This window comes from Carassius auratus, linkage group LG44F, assembly GCF_003368295.1.
Source record: "Carassius auratus strain Wakin linkage group LG44F, ASM336829v1, whole genome shotgun sequence".
Classification (NCBI taxonomy): Eukaryota; Metazoa; Chordata; class Actinopteri; order Cypriniformes; family Cyprinidae; genus Carassius; species Carassius auratus.
The window spans coordinates 3,574,432-3,594,613 of NC_039298.1; the positions used below are offsets into that span (position 1 = coordinate 3,574,432).

The window sequence follows — 20,182 nt, forward strand, 5'->3', positions numbered from 1 at the left end:
GCCTTATGCAAATCATGTCATTTAGTTTCATCCAGGTTAAGTGCAACATACTAACTCAAAATGTGATGAAGTCAACCAGATGTGGAGTCAATTTTCATTTATTTACCTTGCAGTTCCACTCGTGTGTGTGTGTTTTTAACATTAAGCTATTACTGGCTTCATGCCTGCTGCTCTGAGACTGTTTCCCTGTCTCTGTCCTCCTCAGAGCTGATGTAATCTTAATGATCATCATTTTAATGTCCCATTTGTGCTGTCAGAACCAATCAAGATTGAAGCACTTTAACCATCAAGTGGAATAATCTGCGTAATTATCACTCGGATTCATTCACCTCAGGGCTCATAGCAGAAGTATTCGTATGTGAACAGTGTGCATTTATTTTCAGTCATTAAGCTCTGTAGACATTATTTGCCTGAGACAAAATCATCAACTTCAAATGCTTTTCTCTGCATCCATCTACAGTTGAGAGCATACCTTTACATGCATCTTACAGAATCTGCAGAATGCTAATAATTAAAAAAGATAGTTTTATTTCATTGTGCAGTTTTTTTTTTACTGCCCTAAATAAGCTATTTCATACAACAGATTTTTACATACAGTGTACAAGACAAAATGGTAATTAATTATTGGTTAATTTATAATTAATTTATGGTGACACTTTATAGTTTAGGGACCAATTCACACTATTAACTAGTTGCTTAGCATGCACATTGCTAGCATACTGACTGTTTATTAGTACTTTTAAAGCACATCTTAATGTCTTATTCTGCATGACCATATTTTAGATCCCATAACACTCCCCATACATAAACTTAAAGGGTAAGTTCACCCAGAAATGAAAATTAGGCTGCGTTTTACTCACCTCCGAGGAATCCTAGGTGTATATGATTCCTTCTTTCAGATGAATCCAATCGGACTTATATAAAAAAAATAAAAATTGTGACACTTTCAAGCTGTTTCATGGCACCCAACAGGTGTTGTATACAAAATAAAAAGCACCCTTCCATAAAAAAAAAAAAAAAAAAAAAAAAGTAAGTTTCTACAGCTCAACAGCTCCGGGGGATGAACAAAGGCCTCCTGTAGAGACTCGATGTGTTTTTCTAAGAAAATATCCATATTCTATTCAAAACGTAATAATCACTTTATTCCAGCTTGCGCTCACTGTTGTAAACTAATCAGGCCTACAGGAGGCCTTTGTTCACCCCCCAGAGCTGTGTGAGACCCTTTTTTTATTTATTTTATGGAAAGGCACTTTTTATTTGACGTCATTTGGACTGAAGGGATGCAACCCCCGCTGGGTGCCATGAAACAGCTTGAAATATCAAAGATAAAACTAGATTTGTCTGAAAGAAGAAAGTCATACATACATAAGATGCTTAGAGGGTGAGAAAATCGAAGACTAATTTTCATTTTTGGGTAAACTAATCCTTTAACAACTTACTTACTAACTATTAATAAAAAGCAAATTAGGATTTTTTAAATGTGACCGAATTTACAGAAATTAAAAATCCAACAGTTAACATGCTTGATTCTTATACAGTGTGTTGTTAACTGAATGATCAGTGCTGCTGTTAATACATTTCTAGAAAATATACTAAAATTACTAAAACTAAAAGTAAATAAAATAAATGAAAGCTAAATAGAAATAAGGAAAAATAATGACAAAAGCACACTAAAAACACACGAAACATAAGCAAAATAATAAATAAACTAATAAATACATAAAACAGAACATTTTAAAAATGTAAAAATACTATAATGTATACAAATTATACTATAATAATAATAATAATAATAATAATAATAATAATAATAATAATAATAATAATAATAATAATAATAATAATTGGATCAACAAATGTTGTCATGCTATTTTTGGTAATGTCTGCAGCAGTTGTGATGCCAGAACCATGGGTTCACAATGGGGCTTTTCAGCTCATGAGTAAAGTAAGGTCTGTGGTAAATATAAATTGGCAATTATTGGACATTTTGCTTTATAATGTAAATTACACACAATTTTGAAGCAGTTATGTTCATTAAAAACTTGTTTTCTTGGTTTTCCCAAGTTTGTCTTGAGCAGTTAAGCTTCCTATTGCTATGCAAAATAACTATCATCTTGTGCTTTATATTTTATTGGCTGAAGGACTGCAGAAGTCTTGAAAATTCTCTTTCATGGCTTTATTCACCTCTTCCATCTTTCTCTGTCGGTTATTCTTGCCTCTAGCCATTGCCCGAATAGTTTTACTTCCTCATCCTCTCATTGTCTACTTAGTTATATCTTTCCCCATCCTCGGAGTGCTTTCAGACACCCTGTGATCCCTTGTCTTTTCTCTGTGTCTGACTTCTGTCTCTTCAGACTCTAAACTCTGTGACCCCTCACCTGGACGTGGAGGAGTGCAGCGTCTCTCTGCTGCCCCGTAACCGTGAGAAGAACCGGAGCATGGACGTGCTGCCGCCTGACCGCGCGCTGGCTTTTCTCGTCTCCACCGAGGGCGAGGGCAACAACTACATAAACGCAGCACTGATGGACAGCTTCCTGCAGCCGGCTGCGTTCGTGGTGACCCCTCACCCCCTGCCCACCACCACCGCTGACTTCTGGAGACTGGTGTTTGACTACGGCTGTACCTCCATCGTCATGCTCAACCAGCTCAACCAGTCCAACTCAGCCTGGGTAAGAAACTTTATCCATATAAAAGCATAATTTTCAGGCAAAGCATCATGAAATATTTCACTTATGTTTTGCAGTGTAGATGCTGTTAGATCCTACGCTGTTGGCTGCTTTAAGTTTCTCTCCATTAGACTGTGCCTCATTTACAAAAAAATAAAAAAATAAAAAAACAAAAAAATAAAATCTGCAGTCAAAATGATCCGAACAAACATATAATCCTCAAACATGATCCAGAACACCACTGAAATAAACCATGCACTTGTTCCTGATGCTGAAGGCTATACAGAGACACAAACAAACAGTTTTAATTGGATGTGTCAAAGTGAAGCGCTCTTTTGCTCTTCCATTTGTCCTGTTGTGATGTGACATACATTCATACTCAGAATTCATGATCTGCATGTAACCCATCCAAAGTGCACACACACACAGCAGTGAACATACACACACACACACCCGGAGCAGTGGGCATCGTTTATGCAGTTGGGGGCTCAGTGCCTTGCTCAGTCGTGGTATTGCCAGCCCGAGTCTCGAACCCACAACCCAAGGGTTAGGAGTCAAACTCTAACAATTAGGCCACGACTTCCACTTACGATTATTCATTTATCACAAAATAATAACTAAAGGCAGTAACAATCTGAACAATATTCTGGAAACAGTTTACAATAAGGTGTCATTAATTAACATTAGTTCACTTCTTTAGTTAACATGAACTAAGAATAAGCAAAAGCCTACTTCTACAGCATTTATTACTCTTAGTTAATATTAATTTCAACATGCACTTGAAGCAGAGTTGTTTACTTACTTTATAATTAGTCAATAACGTCCTAATTTTCTTCATTCAGACCGAGAGCTCGCACAAAAACAAGAGGCCGGATTTTTCACACGAACCAATCACATCCAACCTTAACCGATCGTATGCAATCATAGCGCGACGGAGCCATTGCCTCATCTCACGTGACATATATATACATATATATATATAATAATGAACTAGGTTTCATTGCCAAATGTGTTTCCACAAATGAAAGTTGTCCAGGTTATAATAAAATGTTTTGAGATTTAGAGCAAAGTGTAATGTCTTCTTGAAGGAATAAAAGTCTGGTTGTGGCCAGAGAAGACTGGTGTGAAGATAACCCCCCACAGAGCCCATAATTCTCACTATGGGTGAAAAGCAAACACACAACGTGCTTTTCATTTAAGACTCCCCACATTGATAATGTGTTTGTCTTGTCTAAATTGGCAATGAAATGAACAAACTATTTTTTTCCGCTCCTCTCCCCCTGTAGGCAAGCACTGTGACCTGTGCTCCATGATAAAGCTTTTCTGCTGCACATTATTCCACTGAATGCAAAATTAACTGATAGAAAAGTGTGTGTTTGTGTGTGTGTGTGTGTTTGTGTGCGTGTGTGTGTGTGTGCGTGTGCGCGTGTGTGTGTGTGTGTGCCTTTGCATGAGCGAGGCAATCTGCAGAATATTATTTACTGTAATAGTTATTTCTGCTTCCTGTCTTCCCTCTGATGTGTGAGTGTTTTTCCAGACATTATCACACTCAGTTAGTTATCTAACATTCGAGAACTATTTCTGTTCTCTTTCTGCTACAGTCACTCTCTTCTGATCTGTCTGATTGTGTTTGGATGAATATGTATCTTCTTCTGCATCATGTCATCATGTCATTAATACGCATCACTGTGACAAGGATATAACAGTTTCTACTGTATCTCATCTATATCAAAACCTTTGTATCTCTCACTGGAAATACATGACTGGAGCTGCTTCACTCCAGCTCGTTTCTGATAACACCGTGCTGGATTAGATCTGTCTGCAACTGGCGTGAGCCAAAATTAATCGACACATTGAGCACGTGGTAATCTGGTGGGAGACTGGACTAGAAAATGCAGCCGACATAGAGAAAATAGGGTATTGGGTATTGGGTAGGATTATGAATGTACTTTATAAGCACTATGCCAATATGTTAATAATAGACATGCTAATAAGCAACTAGTTATTAGTGTGAATTGGACCCTATACTAAAGTGTTACCCATTCTAGATATCTAGATTTATTTTAGATTTATTTTTTTTGTGAATATTATTTAATCCTTATTTGTCACTGATGGTCGCTGTTCCTTCATTAAACAATACATATGATCTATGCTTTGTACAGGAGTGTATTAAAATAGCACTTAGCATCTGTAATTGTGTGCTTCTCTCTGTCAGCCCTGTCTTCAGTACTGGCCTGAGACGGGCATGCAGCAGTTTGGACCCATGACAGTGGAGCTGCTCTCCAGATCCACCGATGACAACATCATCACTCGCCTGTTCAGGGTGACCAACATCACACGGGTGAGTCTATAGGGCCAAATGAGTCATCTTCAGATATATGTTATCCCCTGGACGTTCCTTCCAATCATGAGCCGTTTTCTCCCAGTGTTAGCACTGACATTTATTATAGTAGCTCATTAAAATCAGACCTCATTAGAAGAATGACCCGTCTTCCACGTACCTCTTTTTTTTTTAAGGACTGGAGATTCTCTGAGTTCCAGGCCACTCCGGGAAAGGTTAATTAACTGAAGCTAATGGCTAAATGATCTTTTCGGAGTCTTTTAGAAACTGATTTCAATAACGTTTAAATTAAAGCAAAGGTATAAAGTGTGGTCAGTCATTAAAATCACAAACTAGCACTGGTGGCACTGCGCTGCTGGAATTAGACCTGTTTATTTCTCACTTTACGTGCATGTTTGAGAGAGATAAAATTGTATGTATTGTGTCAGTATCTCTGCACTTTCTAACACCTCTAGCTGACCTCAGTCATTCCTGATGGCTTCATTGTCAGCACCCGTCTCTTTGAAATCTTGTCCCAAGTGTTGCACCTCTCATTGCTAGCCCCCTTTAGCACTCTTGTCAGGCAGGCTGTCAACCTTTAGCCACATTCCCATCCGTGCCTGTGTCAGTTTGGCTAGCCCCTGTCAGTCCCGACGTCCCCAAGCCGGGCAAACACTCCATGTCATTGTCAGAAAAGTGTCCCGTACTGCCTCTTCACAGGACCCCGGAGAGAGCCACTCGTGTTGAGACGGTGAGTCTCGCTTCCCCAAAAAGGAACGAGGTGTAGAGTGTTATTGATAGATCACGTTGCTAAATAGCGCCAACCCTAGATAAAGAAAATGACAGAACAATGCTTTTAAGATTAGTTACATAGTAATTCAGGTGCTAATCAATGCTCAGATGATCCAGTCGATGACTTGCAGATGAGCTGAATCTTGTGTGCTGTTTTTGAAATGAGTGTTTGATTTTCAGTAGATATTCCATGAATAGGTTGTAATATAGAGCACAAAACATTTAGTGAAAGTACGTGCTTCAGCTTCAGATTGAACCTATGCTGACTGGAAAACCATGCACATGGTGACATTTCTGTGAAAATAAATTACAGTGCTTCTTGCACATTACATGACACTTTCAATGTGTTTGTTTTCAAGTGTGTTCAGTTTTATCCAAAGCAGATGAAAGTGGATCTGGAAATTAGTGAGTGGCACTAAAAGGTATTACATATTATACTAGGTCCTTAACTACTTATGTACTTAAATTAAATTAATAATTTGATACAGTGCAATTAAAGTGTACATGTTTTATTTTTTTCATTGTACTAATATTTAAAAACACTTCCCTGTAATATCATCTGTTATCAGTTTCTGTATTAACTATAATTACAAATTCAACCATACCCCTAAACCTTAACCCTCCATAAACCTAACCATACCCCTGAACCTGTCGCTAAACTTACCCATATCTCACCTCAATAGCACCGGATTATTTGCAAATTCAATATAAATACAAAAGATACTTTGCACCGACATTTTTATATATTTATTTTATTTTATTTTTTTTTATTTTTTTTTGATGCAAGTAAGTAGCACTGAAAAAGTAGTAGTGGGATGGATAGCACTTTATGTTACAGTCTCACATGTATATATACACATGTTTTCCTGTAGCTCAAGTGGTAGAGCATTGCGTTAGCAAGCAAGCAAGTGTGAGGTTGGGGGTTCCCCAGGAACACTTGTTAGCCTGAATGCACTGTAAGTCCCTTTGGATAAAAGCGTCTGCTGAATGCATACATTTAATTTTTATATACTATGTATTCATTATAGTAATTACAAAAACTAGGCAATAACCAAAGTGTCTCTTGAAAACACCTGCAAAATTATTTGACCTTCTGTTGTACTTCTGTTTTATTAGTGTTTTCTCTCTGTCTTTATCATTCAGCTGCAGGAAGGTCATCTGGTAGTGCGACATTTCCAGTTCCTGCGCTGGTCGGCTTATCGTGAAATCCCCGACTCGAAGAAGGCCTTTCTCAACCTGCTGGCACAAGTGCAGAAGTGGCAGAGGGAGTGCGGTGACGGTCGCACTGTAGTGCACTGCCTGTAAGTTCCACACGGCTCCACTTCCACATGCTAATTGGAGACCAATTACACTTCATTGTGTTGATTATACAATCCGGGTCTCTTTTGCTCCTGCGCTCCAGCAATTGCCGTGTCCACCCAACTGTGAAAACCTGCTTAAAGCTCTTAATCTCCAGCCGTTTTTCATGTCTTCATTTTCCTCAGTATTTGACATCTTACAGCTCTAGCCTTGGAATTCGTACCTGCCACCTTCACTTGCCTATAGTTTAATATGTCTATCCACTATTAATGAAACCGTGGTATGATGCAGCACGTCAGCTTCAAAGCTATGCTGGGGTCCCTTCCTCTATCAGTAGCCCAGGGGAAATGATCTTAACTCAGTAGGATGTGACATTTTTATTGCATGTCTTTTCCCTAGAGCCCACTGGTACTTTCCATTCCTTCATGCTCAAAAGTGTTGCAGATGTCTGGCAGAATGTGGTGGCACAAATATGCCTCTTTCACAACTATCCCCTCCAGACATCTCTAATACAATAATCCACACAAGCTTTGAGAGTGTGCCGCTCAGATCCCGCTCCTTCATGTGTTACAAGCTGCTGCTTTTCTTGAAGATGCTAATGGATTGACATATTGTTGTCTGTAAGGAATGGCGGCGGACGCAGTGGCACTTTCTGTGCTTGCACCATGATAATGGAGATGGTGCACCATCACAACATGGTGGACGTGTTCTACGCCGTCAAGACTCTCCGCAACTCCAAGCCCAACATGGTGGAGTCTATGGTTGGTGTGCTTACTTATGTCAAGTAATAATTAGTTCTGTTTGCCTAGGTGTTTGCTTGTGACCCATTAAATATAACTATATAAAATAATAATAATAATAATAATAATAATAATAATAATAATAATAATAATAATACACTTTTTTTATAATAAACTAAATAATAAAGTGTAATAATACTATTATATTTAAAAATAATAAGGCAGTTTTAAATAAAAATGCACTTATTTTATTGTAAACAAAAGTAAAATGCTAACATTTATGTTTTATATTAATTTTCATCTTTTTCAAACTTAATATCAGCAAGTTTTTATTTTGCTGTTTTGCCAATTTATATATATATATATATATATATATATATATATATTTGTGAAGAAGAGTGAATATTTTTTTTTGTTCTAATTCTAATAGGGAAGTAAACATTTAGAACTATTTGCAAATAATATTTTCAAATATGCACACATTCAATCTTATTTGTATGCCCAATATGTAAAAAACACAAAATGTCTCATCACATTCACTTACCAGTGGGCAATTGATGTTGAAAAGACATCAGTTTGATGTCAAAAAACGACTAAAACGACTAAAAAAACAAGTCAAATATCCAAATTGAAGTGAGGTCAAAAACTTGACGTGATGTTGATTTGATATAAATTTAATATCCAACATATTAGCTTACATAAACATCAAACCAATTTCAGCATGGGATTTATTTCCTATTTTCACCCAATCACCAAAAAAGAAGAAATTGCCATCAAAATTGAATTTAAAATCATCTTGATGAAGTCTTGACTAATATTTGACATCAAATTGATATCAAGGTGTCAGCTGGATTTAAAACGGTTTAATTTGCGGAAGAAGAAAAAAGTCAAGTTGTTTGCATTACGGGGTATTACTGTCAGTTGTTTCTATTTTCAGTTGTTTCAGTTGTTATGAAAAATAAGTTGTAAAAGGACATATGATGTTTCTAAAAATAACATTATTTTGTGTATTTGGTGTAATTAAATGTGTTTATGCAGCTTAAGGTTAAAAAACACATTGTGTTCCACATACTGTACTGTACTGTATTTATCCTACTGTAAGGGTAGGTTTAGGGTTGGGGTAGGTCAGTGGTTCTCAGTTCCAGTCCTTGCGCCCCCGTGCTCTGCACATTTTGTATGTTTCTCTTATCGCTTCAGACGTTTGTTCTTTAATTATTAATTACTGATTATAATGACTTACACTGTCTTTGTACGCTTTTCATTGTATCGCGCAGCGTAACATAAAACTATTTCTTCATTTGTGACAGGAGAAATGATAAACAACAAGCGCTCTACAATGATACTCTACACAGCGCAAAACTTGCGTTTTTATCATCAGTGGCAAAATCTTTAAATATAAATATGTAAACGTACTTACAGACTGTGAGTCAGAACAGAACATTGTAGTCTTCTCTCCCAAGATCAGGAAACAGTCCTCCATAAAATGAACCGCACACATCTGAATCTAGTTGGGTTGAACTGTTCTGGAACAGTGTTGTAAAAACAGTTGTATAAACAACTTAACCTGTTAAATGTCACCCCGTCCCGTATACGGGACGCCTACGTTGACTATACTATATTACAATCAAATCTAATCTAATCTTGACAAACTATATATCGTTGGAAAGGTCTAAGACTCCCAAATATATATTTTACCAATATTTTTTGTTAAACATTATGTAGGAAAAGTAATAGATGAATTTATCACAAGAGTGCACCCTCAGAAATCTACATTACAAAAGGAGCTTTGACCTTTGTTTAAAAAAAAGACTTCCTTGAAAAGTTGCCTTTTTCTCTATCACTTTTTAGAAATCATCAGAAGTTATATATCACTTGAAAACATAAACATAAACATAATCTTAACTACTGATTTCTAGTTGTGTCCTCTTTCGGAAGGCCAAACAAAGTAATTTTTCCCTTTCGTGATGAAACATGCAGCGTCTCTACAAAATGGTAGTGGCAGCAACAGTGGGAATATAAGTTACTCTTTCTTTCTTTGCTTGAACATTTAGGTGGCGTTATGCAAATTTTCCTACATCATTACTTACAGTAGACATGTGGGGGGTGTTTAAATGAGGAGTTTTAGGGGGGCGTGGTTGACTCTTAACATTTATAAAGAGTATCTCTTTGGGTTTGAGACTTTAGCCTTTGCAACTTTAGGGAACTTATCTATTCGCAAACAGCTTGTAACACTCTTAAAGTGTTACAATGAAAAACTATTATACATTTAGTATTGAAAAAAAAGTATAATATCATGTCTAAAGCAAACTTACATAAACATTGTTATGAACCAATACAAAAATATCTGTATACTTCAAAGTTTCACATTTATATATTTAATTCAGTCGGTTACTTTTCATTCCTTTTAGATTTTTTGAAGTAAATCCTACACCAGTAATTCTTCAGTGTACATTTCTAAATATATTCTCCAAATATTCCTATATACACAAATGCTGCTCAAATGGATTCGTGCAATTATGAATAATAATGCAGAAACTTGAAGAAATCAACATTATTTTTTTCATTTATTTTAATATTCCTTTTTTCCTCAGTCTCTCCTGTTCTGCATCTTTTGTGATAATGGATTGGAGTAATTATAATCAATTATTAAATTATGCAATCAGATTTGTATTTTCAGATTGACAATGCACAGGCCAATATGACTCACAATTTCTTCAAATGTAAAACTCTAGTAGTGCTATGAAGTTGATAGTCTATGTTGCCAGAGAAACTGATGTAGCCTTGCTGTTGTCTGCAGGAGCAGTACAGGTTCTGCTATGAGCTGGCTCTGGAGTACCTGGACTGCCTGGAAGTCAGATAACACAAGAGCTCGAGACACAATCAACACCGGCTTCAACATCTTCACCTCGCCTCCTCTGTTCACTTCGGCTTGGGCCAGTCTAGCCCACATGAATGAGCCTTTCTGTCCTCCAGTGAGAAAGCACATCTACATCAAGAGTGGGAATGCAAGGCACATTTCTCTAACCTTTAACCTCTATTGTCCTCTGTGCACTTTCTGTTTTGATCTTTCCGACCTCCTGTGCCAGATATTCCCGCCAAACATCGAGGGAATCAATGGGATTTCAACAGTTTTGAGATTATGACATATGTCGGCTTTAATCACATGACTGGCTCTCTGCCTTATACACCAAGCAGGGGAAAACACGCTGAATTTTTGCAAAACGTGCCATGGGTGATATTGTGTTTGTACATTATCTGTATTGTTAAACTCTGTACATGGGGCAATCTACTCTGCTGATGCACCCATTTTTACCAGAAAGCATTCCTGGAATGTAAGGATGTGAAGGCAGATGGAGCTTTTCTTGTCAATTACTTAATGGTGATGTGTATAATTTTTTGACCTTCATCTGCTTTCCCAGCTTAATGTTCAGAGACCATGAGTGAGCCATTGATTCTTTGGGGCAGAACTACATTTTTGGCTGACCAGTGAGAAATTGGGGCGAGTTCAGGACTGTTGTTTGAAAATGGTGATTTTTTTTTTTTGCAAATCTTCCAAATTATTGGTAATGCCAGTGGAGCAAAAATTACACACTTCACCTTTGAACTTTAAATTGTCAGTATTTTGACAAGCGAGTAGATACATAGATGGTTTCTGGGTTTATTTCTTGTTTTCTTTGTGTGTGTATATATATATGTATATATAATATATATTTTGCAAAACAAACAAACAATATTGTTTCTTGATGTTGTCTTTAATGTGCCAACACATTTTTGTATGGGGTGGGGGCATGAAGAGGATCACTCATGGATCTGCATGCCTGTTTCATGCTTCATTGCAATCCATTGTGACCTGTCTGCTTTGAGTGCTGCTGCCCACTGTCATTGAGTGCAGTAAAAAAAAAAAATAAATAAATAATAATAATAATAAAAACAGTATATACGCAACTATGTAAAATAATCAGAAATGCTACTATTACGAAATACAGTGAGGCACTCGCTATACAGTTGCTTTTTATATTTGTATTTATTGGTTTTGTTTTCTAAAAAAAATAAAAAATAAATGTCATATGAATTAATAAAACATTCCAATGTTGCTTTTATCTCATTGTCATTATTGTTTTTATAACATTCATTTTTCCCAATTTAAATACACATAGGAAATTAAATAATAATAATAATAATAATAATTATTATTATTATAGAAATGATAATACATAAATAATCTATAATAGCTTAATTGTAAATAAGTAGCAAATAAGTTAAAGGGGAAACATGTATTGACTTCAGATATGTTATATCATATATATATATATATATATATATATATATATTTATTAGGGCTGGGCAAGTTAACAGGTTATTATTGGGTTAATGCATTAATTGATTTACTGCGACAATTATTTTTTATCGCACATTGACGCGTTTTTTTTTTTATAAAAGTCTGTTATTCAGTGTCTCTAAATACACATACATACACATCATGGATCACAGGAGAGGATGTTCCCGATCAAATTATTTAGGCTAAGCATCAGTATTCACAAACCACTGTCTACTATTATTTTTAACAGAAAATAATTCTGGTGGAGGTGGAGTGGCGCCCAAGATGAACAGGACTTTTACCAACTCAAGAAAGGGCAGAAAGCAACCAAGTGAAGCCCTCACCATATAGGATATTAGGAAGAACGTAAAATACTAGCGTGCAAATTTACCACAGTGTGGATTTCAGAAAGTGTGCAAAGACTTCACATGCACACTTACCATAGCATGGATTTTCAAATACTGTTCTAAGGAGGGGCTCTCGTGGCACTATGATACAACAGCTCATAGATGGAATAGTGCGTCTCAAAACAGTATGTTTGAGAGTCTCCAACTCGATGTGTGGAAATAATGCTGGAGCGCTTGTAACGATCTGACAATAAGCAGTGTTTATTACTGTAATCCAAAAATCTAAATCCAGAACAAGCAGGGGGTCAAAACCATGAAATCAGTCAGGGACAAAACATGACTCTGTGTCATGACTCCACGACACAGAGAGAAAACAGACAGGTTTAAATATACAGGATAATGACGATCAAAGAGAAGACAGCTGAGTGCAATTAACAGGTGTGCAATTACTGTGATGAAGGGACAAGGCTCTGTGGGAATTGTAGTGCCTGCGGTGAGGTGCCTATGGGGAAGTGACACCACTAGTGGACACCGAAGGAAACACAGACCAGACACCGTGACATTACCCCCTCCTCTACGGAGCAGCTACCAGATGGGCGGAGGACCAGGGGGAGGGATGAAGGGCCAGGTAATAGAGAGAAACAGAGACAGGAAGTGCAAAAAACAAAAACAAGGAGACCAGGAGGGAGATAGACCGGCGGAAGACCAGGGGGAGGGACGGAGGGCCGGGTCCACAGAAGGAAAGATCAAGAGATCACAGATCAAGATCGAGGTCAGGATCCCTATGTTGTTATATTAATATTATTAATAATATTATTCGAAAATACGGAATCAGCTTCCACTGTTATGCTGATGATACTCAGCTATGTATCTCAACGAGACCAGATGAAACTTCCCAATTATCTAAGCTAACAGAGTGTGTTAAAAATGTAAAAGATTGAATGACCAATAATTTTCTCCAATTAAATTCAGATAAGACAGAGATACTAATTATTGGACCAAAAAACAGTACACAGAATCTTGTAGATTACAATCTGCAACTAGACAGATGTACTGTTACTTCCTCTACAGTCAGAAATCTGGGTGTTATATTAGACAACAACTTGTCTTTTGAAAATCATATTTAATATGTTACAAAAACTGCATTCTTCCATCTTAGAAACATTGCCAAGCTACGAAACATGTTATCTGTTTCTGATGCAGAAAAGCTAGTTCATGCATTCATGACCTCTAGACTGGACTATTGTAATGCACTTCTAGGTGGTTGTCCTGCTTCGTCAATAAACAAGCTACAGGTCGTCCAAAATGCAGCAGCTAGAGTCCTTACGAGGTCAAGAAAATACGATCATATTACCCCAATTTTACAGTCTCTGCACTGGCTACCTATTAAGTTCTGTATCAGTTACAAATTATCATTACTTACCTATAAGGCCCTAAATGGTTTAGCTCCTGCGTACCTAACTAGCCTTCTACCACGCTACAACCCATCACGCTCCCTAAGGTCACAAAACGCTGGACTTTTGGTCGTTCCTAGGATAGCAAAGTCCACTAAAGGAGGTAGAGCTCCTTCACATTTGGCTCCCAAACTCTGGAATAGCCTTCCTGATAATGTTCAGGGTTCAGACACACTCTCTCTGTTTAAATCTAGATTAAAAACGCATCTCTTTCGCCAAGCATTCGAATTATGTATCTCTTAAATTGTGAGTGTAGTTGCATCTGATCAAAGGTGCAATTTATTCATTAGCTTGGGTTAAACTAATTTTACTTTGTTGGATCAGCAGCTATGCTAATGATGTCTCTATTTGTTTCTATGTTTTGTAACTAGGATTTAAACAAGCTCCAGTCTGGACCCAGAACACCTGAGAAGAGATGATGCTGACCCTCAAGAGCACCTCAGATGATGCTTACCCTGAATAAACAACAGAACTAACAAATATTGCTACAAGTGTGACTGCATCATATAATAATTATTAATTATTAATAATGTCCATCATCTGGCTGACTACGTCTTGTATTAATTTTTCTACAAATCTTGTCATACGTGCACAAACTGACAGTCACCACTTATAAGCTACTACTAAATATTGTAGAAACATAATTTTCTGTAAAGTTGCTTTGTAATGATTTGTATTGTAAAAAGCGCTATACAAATAAACTTGAATTGAAATGAATTGAATTGAATTGAGTTGTTCGGGCTCAGACCTGGACCTTTGTGGAACAAAAGGTCTGAAAGCAGCGGAGTGGGCCTTTGTCTCCCTGAACCTCTCGTTCACCGTCTCAATGGAAATACCGAAAAGTTCAGAAGGCGAAACCTGAGCATCGAGAAGAACACTTTTTCTTTCTTCCCGGTGTCTGCCAGGTTCATCCACAGATGTCTCTCCACTACCACCATAGCTGCTGTAGTCCTGCCCATGGCGCAGGTGGCCTGCTTGGTAGCCTGGAGAGAGATCAGGAGAAAGGCCCTCGCCTCTATCCAGGTCTCTTAGCAGATGAGTCTAATATGCTTGAAGCACCACCATCGTGTGTAATAAAACCACAGCCTGAACTGCTGCTGTGTATGCCTTGCCATTTAAACCAAATGCATTTCTTAAAGGGGCTTAGATGGCAAGGAGGGAGATTAAGAGAGTATGTTTCCCCCGCAGAATGAAAGCTCTTTCTACAGGCATCCTCTCATAGACGCTTTCGCGCATCGCTTCGATGTCGGCATAACTGAAACTGATGTTCACGAAAATAAAACGTCCTCTTTCATTTCTTTTCGATCTCTGTATGGAGATCAGGCAGAAATGGAAGTCTCACCTGAGCTGGAGGGCTGTGGTCAGAAAGATAACGCTCATCGAGCTGGCCTCACTGTTTCACCTTGTTAGTACACTTCCATGACAAGTCCAACTTTGCCGTGGTGTGATCCATAACCTCCAGCAGCTCTACATACGCAGGGCAGGAGGATTGAGAAGGCTCAGCCTCAGCTTCTTCACCTCCTCAAATATCTCCTGCTTTTCCTGGGTAAAAACCCAGCAGAGCACTAACCAGTATCAGAAAGTGTTAAAGATATAACATCATCCTCCCGAGGCTCTCTCTCGTCCGCCGCCGAAGAGTGCGAAAGGGAAAGTCCCTCTTTAAACCACTCAGACAGATCCACCTGTTATTCTCACGAGCTCATTCTCCTCCGTACCTCAGCAGCAGCGGGTCCTGAACCACGGGAAGCAGATGACTGCCTTTTTTTCATTTTTTTCCTCGGAAAGAGAGACGAATGAGAGCGGACCTTTTTCATTGCAAACAAAAAATAAAACGCTCACAATGCACACAGATTGCCTCCTCAAAGACATTGTGTGTGCTCTTCACCCAAACAAATGACACAAAGACTGTGTGTGTCATCGGGTGTCAAATATTGTGACAGATGCACACATTGTCTAAACGCTTGCTAGTAGTCACCATGATAGACAGAGAAAGATCACTCTTACCAGTTCTTTCAGATGCACGCTTCAAACAGAACAGAACAGTGAAGACGAAGAAGAGAATTAAGTGTTCCACAGTGCCTGTTTATAGTCCCGCTGATAGTGACGTCAGAGGCTGTTGCCGGCCAACTCGTTGGTGTTTTTTCAATGTATGCTTCAGGCACGGGTCACGACGAGGTGTTCCCCATAGCGACCCCTAGAGGATGCAGTTCATAGTTCCCTTGAAAGGGAACCATACTTTCTACTCACTGCAAAAAAAAAAAAAAAAAAAAATATGAAACATGATCTACATTAAGTCTTGTGATCCATGAAAGAGCAACATCTGAGTAATAACATGAGATACTCGGGTAGCAGAGTAACTGTGAACAACTAAAGACAATTACAGCAATTATTACCCTGGTATGTTTTCTTTTCATTACAACAATAAATAAAACAAATGCAAACCTGTTAGAGGTGCGAGTTAAAGGAGCAAACTAAATTAAGAAAAAAAATTTAATTGCACATCCAAGCATCATTTATTAGTTACCAATGTTTCTCCAAAAAACAAAACAAAAACCAACAAGTAGTCTTTGTCGGGGAAATCGGGGAAATAATCATGCACAGCAAAAGATAATGACATACGAGTCACCAAAAATGAATTACTAGACAAAATGTGGACACTTACATAAATCTCTCTCTCTCTCTCTCTCTCTCTCTCTCTCTCTCTCTCTCTCTCTCTCTCTCTCTCTCTCTCTCTATATATATATATATATATATATATATATATATATATATGTAAGAGATTCAATCAATCAAATAAAAAAATCATATATTCATATAAAACAGTCCAAAACAAATTCTACATTTAAACCATATGGGACTAAAGTTATTACAGTAAAATTTGATCCAAGTCACCACCTCTTCTTAGTAAAAGAAGACCCAGATGTAAAAGAGTCCTCTGAATTCTTATATAATGCAAAGAGGCAATCGGATGGTTAAACTCAACCAAATGCATCACTAATGGATAATGGATAATTTCTACATCTTATCTTTGTTTTACCAAAATTATTTAGAAGGGCATGTTATTAAGTAAATAACTGCTTTAGTTTTGAAGCTTATTGTTCCTGTAATAGGAATTGATGGACCCACTTTATATTAAGTGGCCTTAACTACTATGTACTTACATTTTAATTAATAATTTAGTTCAATGTACTTATTGTGTACATAAATGTTTTTACATTGTACTTATATTTAAAAAAAAAAAAAAAAAACTACATGTAATTACATCTGTATTTAATTTCTGTAATTACATTTCAGATGGTACTACAGAAAGAAGCTGCTTCAATGAGCTACTTGTATAATTTCTCTGCATAAGGCCGCAGTGTTGAGATAAGTCTCTTCTCTGACACATTTTGACCTTCTTTACTCACATATCTCAGTTGTAAAGCACTGATATCTCAGAACATGCCAGGACGTGACTGGTCACAACACATCATAATTCAGTTGGCCTCTGGCAGCTTTAGCGTTTCAATATAAAAGTCAAATCAATTTGTGTGGTGACTATCTCATTGTACTGTGCCTATACTTGTGTTTGTTTGTGATTATTAGATCTCTTGCCACTCCATGAGGTGGTTACTGCAAATCTTTCCAACCTGTGATTTCATTTGAGCTTATCATTTAATTAGACACGCTTTAATGGACTTTTTATCAAACAGCTAAATAGACCAGAGGTTTTCAATGGTGGCGATGGATGACTCTAGCTGTGCATTGATCTCCTTCCTATTTCCTACAATGCTGTTTATTTAGAGAGGTCTGATAAGGTCAGATGAATGTCTGCTCCCTCTGCCTCGTCTCACCAGACAACATCTGTCTTTGTTGAACACCAAACCCCTACATGAAGTTGATGATATGCGAGTTAAGACTAGTTGATCCAAGTTATTATTTGTAATTAGCATGTAATTAAAAAAAAAAAATTCTCGCCGGCTGCTCCAGGTAAATGTGTTGAAATCTGAATGAAGATGCCCAGTTCATGTCAAACGTGAAAGAAATAGAAATATATATATATACAATTTGCATAAACATGGCGAAACACTGACAGAGTGAACAAGTTCCAGTGGTAAAAGAGAGAGAGAGAGAGTGTGTGTGTGTGTGTATATATGTATATATAAATAAATAAATTATATATATATATATATATATATATATATATATATATATATATATATATATATATATATATATATATATATAATTTTGGAGTGAAATGTGTTTATTTTTGAAACATTTAGAATTAAATGAAAACACCTAAAGGTGTGAAGAAGTGGTTTTACAACAGCTTTAAGAAAGTACTAAATTAATGGTGTTTCTAGTCCACAGCGTTCCATTGTGTGTCTTGGATTGGATGCGGTATGAAGCACACAGTTCTGTTTGAAAGCGATTACAGAACCTGGATGCTCTCAATTGCATCTCACACAATAGCATCATCTACAATGCCAGACTTCCTGCTGCTACTAATATGAACACTGATGCATTGTCTCCCATGGACCTGGTAACATATTTTTATAATGTTCCACAAGGTTTGCACTCTGACTTTGTTTTGCATAAATCATTTATTTTTTACTTTTTTTGCTCAATGATTTTGAGTACTAGGCAATAAAAAACAATATAAAACATTTTCAATTTTCAAGTTAAGTCACATTTATTTATATAATGCTTTTAACAATACAGATTGTGTCAAAGCACTTCAAAATATGAAACAGGAAAATAGTCAATAATGCAAAATGACAATAATAAACACTCAATTTTCATTTAAAGACATCACCCAACTTAGTTTAGTTTAAATAGTATCTGTGCAATCAAGTCAATGATATCGCTGTAGATGAAGTGACCCCAACTAAGCAAGCCACAGGTGACAGCGGCAAGGAAAAAAAACTCCATCAGTGACAGAATGGAGAAAAAACCTTGGGAGAAACCAGGCTCAGTTGGGGGGGCCAGTTCTCCTCTGACCAGACGAAACCAGTAGTTCAATTCCAGGCTGCAGCAAAGTCAGATTGTGCAGAAGAATCATCTGTTTCCTGTGGTCTTGTCCTGGTACTCCTCTGAGACAAGGTCTTTACAGGGGATCTGTATCTGGGGCTCTAGTTGTCCTGGTCTCCACTGTCTTTCAGGGATGTAGAGGTCCTTTCTAGGTGCTGATCCACCATCTGGTCTGGATACGTACTGGATCCGGGTGACTGCAGTGACCCTCTGATCTGGATATAGACTGGATCTGGTGGCTACGGTGACCTCGGAATAAGAGAGAAACAGACAAATATTAGCGTAGATGCCATTCTTCTAATGATGTAGAAAGTACATCGGGTGTTATGGGAAGTGTTCCCGGTTCCGGTTTACCTAATTAATGCAGCCTAAAAATTCTTTAACGGATTTGGATATTAAAAGCATATTAGTATGTTCTGTGTAAGCCAGGTTAAAGAGATGGGTCTTTAATCTAGATTTAAGCTGCAAGAGTGTGTCTGCCTCCCGAACAATGTTAGGTAGGTTATTCCAGAGTTTAGGCGGCAAATAAGAAAAGGATCTGGCGCCCACAGTTGATTTTGATATTCTAGGTATTATCAAATTGCCTGAGTTTTGAGAACACAGTGGATGTGGAGGACTATAGTACAATAAGAGCTCGTTCAAATACTGAGGTGCTAAACCATTCAGGGCTTTATAAGTAATAAGCCAGATTTATATATCTATATCTATATATATCTATATATATCTATCTATCTATATCTATCTATCTATCTATCTATCTATCTATCTATCTATCTATATATATATATATATATATATATATATATATATATATATATATATATATATATATATATATATATATATATATATGGGCTAAAATGGTTGTACTTCCTGTTTCTAGTATGAACTCTAGCTGCTGCATTTTGTTTACTTATTAAGCATGCAGAACAACCACCCAATGAAGTATTACAGTAATATAACCTTGACGTCATGAGTGCATGAATTAACATTTCTGCATTCTACATTGAGAGCATTGGTCGTAATTTAGATTTGTTTTTGAGAATGCTAGAAACTGAAATATGGCGATCAAATAGCACACCTAGGTTCCTAACTGATGATGAAAAATTGACAGATCAGCCATCAAGTCTTAGACACTGCTCTAGATTATTACATGCAGAGGTTTAAGGTCCGATAATTAACTCCTTTTTTTTCTTCAGAAATTAGCAGTAAAAAATTACTCGTCATCCAGAT

At 37.1% G+C, this 20,182-nt stretch overlaps 1 protein-coding gene across 5 annotated transcripts in view; it reads left to right on the forward strand.

Moving 5' to 3' along the window:
- The window catches only part of ptprua (protein tyrosine phosphatase receptor type Ua), a 235,975-nt gene extending 224,121 nt beyond the window's left edge, over positions 1-11,854 (forward strand). For 4 of the 5 annotated variants that reach the window (XM_026241054.1, XM_026241057.1, XM_026241056.1 and 1 more), the window contains 5 exons: positions 2,355-2,669; positions 4,882-5,007; positions 6,922-7,079; positions 7,703-7,838; positions 10,615-10,818. In XM_026241054.1, coding sequence (XP_026096839.1) covers positions 2,355-2,669; positions 4,882-5,007; positions 6,922-7,079; positions 7,703-7,838; positions 10,615-10,677 — 798 coding nt within the window. In that variant the 3' untranslated portion in view covers positions 10,678-10,818. Of the gene's footprint in view, positions 1-2,354; positions 2,670-4,881; positions 5,008-6,921; positions 7,080-7,702; positions 7,839-10,614 lie in introns of all 5 variants that reach the window. The other variant, XM_026241053.1, reaches the window with a different exon arrangement.
- Positions 11,855-20,182: the final 8,328 nt, after the last annotated feature.